The sequence below is a fragment of the Pantherophis guttatus genome, chromosome 3 (assembly GCF_059756535.1).
Source record: "Pantherophis guttatus breed Tessera chromosome 3, ASM5975653v1, whole genome shotgun sequence".
Taxonomy (NCBI): Eukaryota; Metazoa; Chordata; class Lepidosauria; order Squamata; family Colubridae; genus Pantherophis; species Pantherophis guttatus.
In genome coordinates this window covers 25,490,723-25,501,742 of record NC_142065.1, presented here as the reverse complement: position 1 = coordinate 25,501,742, position 11,020 = coordinate 25,490,723, and the positions used below count along the sequence as shown (strand labels likewise).

At 36.0% G+C, this 11,020-nt stretch overlaps 1 protein-coding gene across 1 annotated transcript; it reads right to left on the bottom strand.

Annotated features, from left to right (window-relative positions):
• Positions 1-2,325: 2,325 nt before the first annotated feature.
• Positions 2,326-6,583, bottom strand: TP53RK (TP53 regulating kinase). Its single transcript, XM_060689635.2, has 2 exons — positions 4,389-6,583; positions 2,326-3,217 (listed from the first exon to the last, which is right to left on the bottom strand). The coding sequence occupies exons 1-2, from the start codon at positions 4,678-4,680 to the stop codon at positions 2,739-2,741; spliced, it is 771 nt and encodes a 256-aa protein (XP_060545618.2). The 5' UTR covers positions 4,681-6,583; the 3' UTR covers positions 2,326-2,738.
• Positions 6,584-11,020: the final 4,437 nt, after the last annotated feature.

Genomic DNA, 11,020 nt, shown 5'->3' with positions numbered 1-11,020 from the left:
CGAAGGCTGAAATTTACCTCAGATCCTAAATCCACACAGAACACACACACAGAACACACACACACACACACACATATACATACACACACACACACACATATATATATACATATGTATATATATACATATATACATATATATATATATATACACACACATATATACATACATATACATACATATACATATACATATATATATGTGTGTGTGTGTGTGTATATATATATATATATATATGTATATATGTATATATATACATATGTATATATATATGTGTGTGTGTGTATGTGTGTGTGTGTGTGTGTAGGTCTTTGGTTATTCGGGTTTTCTCCCGCGTAAAATTGGAGGTTTCTTGGCGACGTTTCGACGAAGTTTCATCCAATCAGAGCATAACCAACCCCCCATCCAATCAGAGCACAACCAAGCCCCTAACCAATCAGAACACACCTCCACCCAATCAGAACACAGCCAAGTTCCCACCCAATCAGCTCACACCCCCACTAGCAGTTAAAAGGAAGAGACAGCTGCGATCTCACATTGCTCCTGGAAGCACGAAGCCGAGGACACCAGCCTGAAGATGACGAATGAGACTTCGTCGAAACGTCGCCAAGAAACCTCCAATTCTACGCGGGAGAAAACCCGAATAACCAAAGACCTACATACAAACACCCGCGAAAACCTCAGAAAACAAATATATATATGCTACTGTATGATATGACCTTAGCTTTCTGTTCATTGTATTGTTTGCCAAATGGGAAAAAAAGACGTTAAAAAAAAGCTTTCATAGAAGACAGGATATTTATGGTCATTGCCCCTTTTTTCCTTTGCTATAAGTATTGAAAACTCTTAACAATTTCATAACAGGCAGGCAATGCACAGGTAAATATTTTTTTTGTGCACATGTGCACCTCTAATTCTGGGAAATACTGCATGTTGGAAAATGAATATTTAGGGTTAGGGTTAGGGTAAACGAATATTTACCTGCCAGATAATTATTACAAGAAACTTGCGGAAGAAAATCTGTCAAATTCCATTAATTTAATTAATAAATGTTAATCAATTTAATTACTTAATTACCATAATTAAGTCTAAGGAAAGCCACATGGGTGACTTCAGGCTAGTCACATTCTCTCAGTCCAACACACCTCACAGTTGTAGGGAAAATAGGAGGAAAGAATATTAAGTATGTTCACTGTCTTGAATTATTTATAGAAATAATAAAGGCTGTATCTTTATTATCTATTTAGCAACAGCTGCTACAGGAGAAAAGGGAAACATGTAGCTTAAATGTTCTGTAAATGAATTTCCAAAATGTATTTCATTTCACCAACCTAGTAAGAAGCAACCGCTAAATGTTATTAGTAATTTCTAACAATTTATACAAATATATACACTAGGTTGCATTTCTGTGGTTTCTGAGGTGACATAGCCTGTGCGATTTTTTTAATTTTTCCGTTCAAAAAGCTCAAATAAGCTCCAACTTTGAAGGAAATCCACTATTAGTCCCTTTTTCTATTTTTTGGAAAAACCCTTGTGATTCTGCTATCATCACAAGGGGGAAAATGAATTGGAGTGAATCTATAATATGTGTCTAGACTAGCATCTAATCCGTTGTAACCCTTCAGATGATACATGATCTCCTTCCTATAGCTTCAACAGGATATTCGTTTAAACTGAAATCCAAAAGACAAAAATAACCAAGAGGCGCAAAACATTACTTCATTTCTTCCAGTACTCAGAACTGCAGTCACATAGTCCATCTTCCATGAATATATTTAGAAGCAAACTCTATTGGATTCAAAGTGGGCTTATGTGAAAGATAGACTTATGACCCTCAACCTCTCTGGAATAATATATGCATTTGAAATGTCAAAAACCCCAGGGGCACTTTCACAATAGAGGTACTATGAATGATATTCCCACTTACTCATATATCAGAATGATACCTGCCACATTTCTCACTAATTATCTTTTAATTCTAGACAGATGAATATGCATCAAGACAAAGTACTGGTCTGCAGAAACCAAAGATTATGAAAATAAGACACTTTCTTGGAAATAAACATGATGATGGGGCTGACTTTTTGTTTTGCATTATGCAACTTACTATTAAATACTAATGAAAGGAGTAAGTGGTCAAGGGGACAAGAAGTCTGGCAGGAAACAAGAGGAATAGTCACAGGCATAACCCTATCCAATTGCCATGTGGCCCCAAGGTGAGATGGGCAGGAAACAAATCTAATAAATGAATGTTGAGAATGCATAGTATACAATAAAATTTGTCTAACACTACAGATTGCAGCAGATTTAGAGATATTCAACCTGTAGGTATTAACAATATTTATTGAGGCCATAAATGTACTCTTGGCATAAAAGGGAGTGATGCAAATAAAATCTTAAGAGATGAATAGGAACTTGCAAGCCTTGAAATGGCCCAAATTATTTCAATCATATGACTGGGTTGCATAACATATTACATCAAGGATTTACATCTTCACAGTAAGACTGTGGGTCAAATTCCGACCGATTCAAGAAATAAACAGATTACAAAGAAGCAAATACTAACCCCTGTTCTTGAATTTTTCACTATCATTATATAAATCTAGTAAGAACGTTCCAGTACATAAATATGAAATAAAACAACTAAATTCAATTTTATTAGACATAACTGAAAATACTTAAAAGGACATATAAAATTTAAGTTCCTCTTCTTTTTCTCCCTGTGTTGTCTGCATTCTTTATCCAACCATAGATCTTTTTCTTCCTCTTAATCGTACTTCATCCAGCTTTTTTATCACTGGAATTGATTTTTTAGATGCAGCTGAGTATTTCTTCAACAGTGCTTCAAACAGAGCTTCTGTGTTTGGATGGGTACTCAAAAAGGCTTTCTCTAAGACATATAAATCAACACCCTTATCCTCAGGAAGGCCAGAAATAAAACTTAGTCCAAAATCTATTAATGTCAACTCCAGCTTCTCCGCTGGTGGTCGCAAAAGCATGTTAGAAGTTGTGAGATCCCCATGTATGAGGTCTTCATCATGCATTCGTGCCAATATCTCTCCTATCTTTTCAGCTAATTGAATAAGATTGCTGATACCTTCACCAGATTGCTGCTGGGAGATTATATAATCCCGAACAGTAGTTGATCCTACAATGTCTTCAAGATATATACAGTTGACAACATAGTCCACAAAGTACACAACAGGTGCAGAAATCCCTAAAAAGACAATAAAAACCATTAGTTTGTGGTGGAATATACCATCTTAGGAGATAGACTAATGTTCTGAAAAAAGCATTTTTTGGTGCTCATCTTCCTCCAGACAATGTTACCATTCTATCCCTTCCCTTATCTTTGGCATGTGCTATTGTATGCCATAGTCTTTCTTTGCTTTTGAGCTATAAAACAAACAATCAACACATCACCATACTATTTGTAGCTGGCTATTTATGAGAAGCTACAGAATTTAGAATATAAGGGAAAAGCTGGGAATGCTCATGTACTGACAAGATATGACTAAAATGTTTTTAAAAGTCTGGAGCAGAAAAAATGTTGATTTTAAAACTGGCATGTTTTATTCAATGAAACTTGCATCTCGTCTTTCTTCCTTCAAGACACTTATATAGCACTCTGCCCTCCATTTTTCTCTAAGGCCCTTAAGAGGAATATCGGCTAAGATGAAGAGCTGGCTCCAAATCACCTAGTGAGATTCCATGGCTGTGTATGAAGCTCACAAGGTCATGGCCACTGCCCAAAGCACAATTCCATCTTCCAGCAGTCTGATATCCAATTTAGTTTAGTAAGTTTAATTGCAGAAATGTAAAACACAAGGTGTACTTGATCAGGAACATACTCAATATATCACATTAATACTTCCTGTATCATGGCAATGTCTACGAGAAATTGATGACGGCAAATGGAATTAATACATTAAAATTGAAAAAGTATTATAGAAAAAGAATTTTTTTTGTAATCCTCAAAGTAAGAGGTGGTGATATATCTTTTCCAAATACCACACATTCAAACGTGTTTAACACATCCATTACATTTCTTTTTTAAAAAATTCAATCTGCTTCCTTAGCCATTTCAGACAGTCCCTCCAATAAAGGGAAGTAAAAAAAACCCTTTAAATCAAGTTCTACTAAAAACTGATCAATGTTCGAAGGACAATAAAATATACATGTATATTTTGTCATATATATTTTCCTTTGTCAAACGGGAGCTGATTTGATCTCCCTCCTTTAGCCTATTTAGAATATAATAGAATAGCTTTTAAATACTTAATTCATGGGGTGGGGGGGAGAGCGGATCTAACTCTTCTTTGATTGGCCGCCCTGTGGAGCCCACCCACTTCCTGCCTCATCCAATCCCTGGCTAAGCCCCGCCCCACCTGCCCGTCGACAGCGTAGCAACGAACGGGCCTCCTGTGCCGTTCGCTTGTGGCTGAGCCTCTCATCCATCGTTGGGTGCCGGTAACGTTTCGGGAACCGGAGTTTCATCACGGTCGGCCTGCCTAAGAATTGGCCCCGATAGAGGCGGGCTTCGGCTCCCTGCTGGATCAACTGCAGCCCTTCCATGGGAGGAGGGAATCCTGATGGATCGGTTTCGACCGACCCACCTTCCGAATTTGATCCTGCCATGATGGCAAAATGGCCAGACAACCTTTCTCTTTTAGTACGCATGCGCAATCATCCTAACCTAAGTGGTGTGTGTGCGGTGCGCAAATTCCGCAGCTGAATGAGCAACGTTATTGGAGTTGTAAGCATCAGCCCATTAAATGTCAGCAAGGAAACCGAGGAAAATCTGCCATCTTGTGGTCGGCTGTGTGTTTGCAGTCCATATTTTTAAACCGTAATAGAGTAAATTTTCCTACATTCTTTCTGGAATGATAGGGCTAGTATACCAATGAAGAAAATCAAGTAAGAATCTGAATTTGGAGCTGTGCTGCATAACTTGCTTGCTTACTTACTTACCTGTATGTTGCTCCATATCGCTCCTTTCCTACAGTCATTCAGATTTCCTTATTAGGAAATTCACTGGGAGTTCCATCCCAGCACTTTCCTGAAACAGATTTTTTTTTTAATTTGATATATATGCCGCCCTTCTCCAAAGACTCAGGGCGGCTTACCATGCGTTAAGCAATAGCCTTCATACTTTTGTATATTTATACAAAGTCAGCTTATTGCCCCCACAAACTAGGTCCTCATTTAACCTACCTTAGAAAGGATGGAAGGCTGAGTCAACCTTGAGCCTGGTATTGTTGCATTACAGCTCCTCTAATCCCCTAATTTGCTTTCTAATTTAAACAAAATATATTTGGAGATTAACCTATTTTTCTTAAAAAGGCATTTTGGTGTAGTGGCTAAAACGTACCAGAGTCCCAGACTAGAAACTGAATTATACTTCTGCCTTACTCATGAAGCCAATGGGTATTTGGGTCAATCCTACACTGTCAGCCTTAGGAAGAAGGCCAAAAGCCAACTGCTTTTGAAACTGTTGCCAAGAAAACCTGTTTGGCAATCAACGGAATGGAATGGAATGAAGTTCTTTATTGGCCAAGTGTGATTGGACATACAAGGAATTTGTCTTTGGTGCATATGCTCTCAGTGTAGATAAAAAGACAAGATACACTCATCAGGAATCACAAGGCACAACACCCAGTGACTAAAGATTTAGATTTTGTACCCATTTGCTTCAGAGTAAACCCTTTGAATTTATTTGGCCTTAGTCCTGGGTAAACACAGGCTTGGATTATTATTTACTAAGTTTGATATAAAAAGAATTGCATGACTGCAATCTTTCCTTGGCTGTACAACCTGTAGCCCCCCAAGTCTCAATCTACCACCAAGAATTACACAAAAATTGGCAGTGGATTTTAATGTTTAATGTAATATGTAAATAATTGTTTCCTTCTTAGTCATATGGGCAGAAGATAGTTTCTGTAAACTCTTCAGAAAATGAATAAAGACGCCATCACAGAATACATGAAAACAAAGATGCTTCTATAATTCAAGCAGGGAGAACTCACATACCCGCTTGATTTTTAATGCTACATTTGCTTTACTGGCATAGCTTATATTAGTCCTATTTTTCTAATTATACTGATTAGGATAGTTGGGAATTATAGCCCTACATAGTCATAAAGCCAGAGTAGGTAAGTGAGGCCTGCATTCTTCAAGATAATGTTTCATTCTGAGCAGAGTGTTCACTGCAAAGGTTTCAGAGTAATTAATTCACTGTCTGCTTCCTCTCATGATTTTTATTTATTTCGACAGATACAAGTGTGGGTAACTTTGATGGTATTGTAAAAAAAGAATATCTGCATCTTTCATATCTAAGGAAGGGAAAATGTTGGCACATGTAACTTGTATGTTGGATCTTTTAGGAGGTGTTTATACACATTGCTAAATCATGCTTACTTTATTATGGTTTGAATAAATTAATTAGCTAACATATTGATCCTTAAAACACAAGTTAGCATTCCTACTGAGCAAATTCATGCTAAGCAAAATCCAGTCAAACGACATGATGACTTTATGGATTTTTGTATGAATCTGGCTATAAAGCTATAAAACCTTGTCCCCCAACCCTCTTGCCATCTCTAGTGTTGGAACAAAGCAAACAGGATGGTTAATTGTTTAGATGGTTTTAAGAATAATCTGTATGTATGGAGCCTCCAAATCTGGAAAAATCCAAATGCCTTCAACCCTAAGAATTAGCTTTCTGTATGTCTTTGGCACCATCTAGTGGTTGGTCATTCAGTTGTGCCCCAGATATGGCAAATGTAAAACATATCCATGGAGTTTTTGAGGTACCAAGAGATGCTCATCCTGATGCTACTAGCTCAAGAATCAAGTACTGTATGTCTTTATTATTAGCTATCAGAGAATAACAGTGTAGAAGAGCTACTATCCTCCTGTCCTAGTTTGTAAGCTTCCCCCCCCAAAAAATTGGTCAAGCATTATATGACACAAAGTGCTGGATTAAATGGGCTGTTGAGCTACTGCAGTAGGGCTCTTCCCAAATTTTATTTCAAAATAAATTACTGTTTGATAGAATGAAATGGACATGAAAAGCAGTGCCATGCTTCATTTTTAGAAATGCATTTCTCCGCACTTTTTTACCAGTATGAAACCTGGCATGATGCATCTGAAAAGAATGTCACACTCAGTACAGTACAGTACTGTACAGTTTGTACAGTAAATTCTGTAAGTGGCTTAACATAATTTGCATATGATTAAAATGGCAAGTTTATCTTTTTCTCTATTCACCCATTATATTGAAATTATTGTTTCCCTTTTCCTGTCTTCCCTAAATATGAAATCTCATATGTCAAAAGTATAGGCAGTGGATTATTGTAGTTGTTTTTCCTGCTCTCTAAAGTTACAAATATTTCTTTCTTCTTCCCATGTCCCATTCCTTATCTATAGACAAATTCACAAAACGTCATCTTTTCAGTCCTGGTGTCAGCAGAAAGTCCAGAAAAGATAACTAGAAGTACCAACATATCTTGATTTAATCTTGATCTAATAAACCAACTTTCTATTCCTTCCTTTTACTTCTAACAGACTTAATCTTTAGTTCATTCAAAAATTGTTGTAGAACTTGATTTTTCTTCATTACTTCCTTACTTCAGAGTCCTTCAATGTTTTAACAAGCTTCTTTTGTAAATCCAATAGGAAAAAAATATCTTAATCACCCTCTTGGTTTGTCATTTGAACTTCACTTTTAAATTTCAGTACCTCAATAGCTTCTTTTGTAGATTCAGTGAAACAACCATTTGTAAATCATTCTTTCGGCCTATCAGTTGTAAATCAACTTTCAATACGAACTCTATTTTGTCAGATAAGATTTGTTCTCCATCTGAAATTTCTTTAGTAATATATTTTGGACATAGGTCTGTCCATAGAAGCAGACATTATTACTGACATTGTTGAGGCTACTGTTTTCTGATTCCATTCTTCAAAAGTTTCCTTCAGTATTTTTAACATCATAATGTTTTCCATCATCTTATAGGCCCATATGTCTTCTTTCTACCTAAAAACCATAGTCCCCTCTCATGTCCAGTTTTTGAAATAATGAAATATATTGTCTTGTAAAAACCAAAATGGATCTATTTCCCTTAAGAAACTGTTAGTGCTTTATCATTATTGTATTTGTAAAAGTTTCAATTTTACAAGTTTATTCCAATTTTATCTGGATTTTTAGTCTGTTTATAGCGTTCTGAAATTGAAATCTTATTTAGCACTTTGCTATTTATTTCAGATTCTTTAAATTGTTAAACTTATGATCAAAATTTCCTTTCATTCAAGCTTGAAGATAGACTCACCCAGCATTTTCAAAGCTGTAATTCCAAAGTTCTCTCATAGCTTAGAAGTACTCTTTTAAAAGTTTCTGCCACAGTTGCAAATGAGATGGTAATTCTGTAATGTCTGAATGTTGAAACTTGCAGAAAATCCGCTGTCTTTCAGTCTCCTCACAAGGAGCAAATGTGTGAAGCAAATAAGTGATTTTCCACTCTCATTAAAAGAGATTCCAAGGAACTGGTCTACTCAATGTTTTCACACAGCCATCCTCGGTTTCCCATACTTCCCATCTGAGGTATGAGCCCAGTTATTGCATGCAGGATGTGGAGCAAATCCTAATAAACTAAAATATCAGTCTGGGAAGAAATGAAGGATTGTCACTGTCCTATTAAGTGCAAGACCAACAAACATGGTGATCAGCAATTGCTCTAGTTAGCAAATCCTTCCAACATCATTTCTGAATCCATTTTTCTAAATCCCACTTCCTTCAACATTACTGATTTTATGGATTTTCTTCAATATCTTATCTGAAGTCCTTTTGAACCATTCATAAGATGTAACCATTCAGGATAAACATTTTTTTTTTAATTTTTCCAAGTTAAATTTGAAAAAGGGAACAGTAAGCCAATCTATAAAACATCTAAAGAGCTGGCTCATTTAAATATGAATTAGAAATATGAAGAGAAAAAAAACAAGTTTGGATATACACCCCTCTGACTAGAACAGATTATCTTCAGTTGTATTCCCAAACACGGAGAGAAAATATGAACCAACTTCATGTGTTCAAAAAACAAGAGTGAAATTCCAAAGAGAGACATTATACCATCAATTTGTAATAAAACAAGGTTTTGAAAAAAAAAACAATAATAAAACAAAAGGCAATCCTAGCCTAGGGTCTGTAATATTGTAAAAGAAACCTGATATTAGCAAAAACAGCAGTGAACAGTTTTATTATGACACAGAAATAGAAAATGAACTCTTAGATTTTTTTTTCTTTTTGTTACTGTAACTTACAAAAACAGAGAGGGAGGGAAGGAAGGAAGGAAGAGAAGAAAGAAAAGAAAGAAAGAAAGAAAGATTCTTAAAAAAGAAAACCACTATATAGCGAGAGCAAAATAAGCAAGGAATAAATCAATTATACCTGACCTGTGGCATACATTCTAGGTGAGCTACTATTTTGGTTTTTCAATAATCTTTTAAAATCAGTAAGGATTTGATCTTGATTCTACTTTTAATTTTTTATTAAATTCCTGCAGGATAATGGTTATTATCAACTCCTGCAAGATAATGGACAGAATGTTGTGATACAAACCCCATCCCCTTTGCTTATTAATGTCTCAGACACGTATTCAAAAGGATAGGATTTGCGTTGCCATTTACTATTTTGATCTATATCCTAAGATTCCCTGGTGTTAAGAGTAAAATTATTTAGGATACTTATAAGAATATAAGAATTGCTTTGTTAGATCAGACCAAGGTTCATCTTAATCAAGAATCTGGTTTCTCACCATAGTCAACCTAGACCTACCTTCTGCTATAGTTATACCCCTCTGCAAGTGGTATTTGGAGGCATGATAATCTCAACCTGGAGTTACCATGAACTCTTTAAGACAAATCTGTTCCTGATGAATGTATGTAGTCGGTTTTTATAGCTGTCTATTAGTTTCCCTTATATGTGGTAATGAATGCCATAGGTTAATGGAAGAAATGCTTTCTTTTAAGGTTATGCAAAACCTCAGATTTGAAGGGAAAAAGGAGCTTCAGTTTACAAAAGATCCATATTTGGCCCTTGTCTACACAACACAACTTTTTCTAGGGATCATCCTACAGTTGCAAAGGGCAGCCATGTGATCCTAGAAGATCCAGAGGCTTAAAGCAATTGCCAACAGATCTTAATCAGCACTCCTGTGGGCACTGAAGCACCTTTTTCCAGAGTGCCTTTCTTTGTCTATTTTAAATACTGTATGGTTTTAAAGCTTCAGTGGGTATTTTAAGAGAGAATAAATTCTCTGTCCACTTCATATTACTCGTGCATAATTGTATCTTAGATCTTAATGCTCTCCCCTTTTAATAGCTGTTCTTAGAAACTAAAGAGTTGCAAATGTTCTAGCCTAGTATATATTTTATTTCTTTGTAATAACTGTCTCATGTACTTATCAAGCTTAGGCAAGGAAGGCTGAAATTACTCATTACTATAAATCTTACTTTTAAATGCCTCTCCAATTCTTTCTTGTCTTAATGGCTGATTCACAAAGGGGTTGCTGGCTTTAATGTGATTCCTTGGGGAAAAATACACGTTCAGTATATCTTCTTAATCCCAAATCTCTAGCCAAGATCGCCCCGACAATGTAGCTGTGGCTTATATAGCAAACCACAATGAAACAAATCATGACTTGGCACTTTGAATCAAGACTTCAACTACAATTCAAATCAAGGAAACATTTTATCTCCAGTAGTATATATATTGGGAATCTATTATCTAATTACCACGCAGAGGCAAGACATAAACCACAAACACACACATTATTTATTACACACAATAATGTATACTGTGACCACTACTGGTAAAGGGTTTGGAAAGTGACATGCTTTGCATGTGTGTTTGATTTCTTTAGCCGCACATCTCAGCAAAAACTCTGGGCAGCTCACAATCCAGGGTTGAAATTTTGTTCAGGCCAATAGCAACAATGTGAAGGTTTAGATCAGACATGGGAAA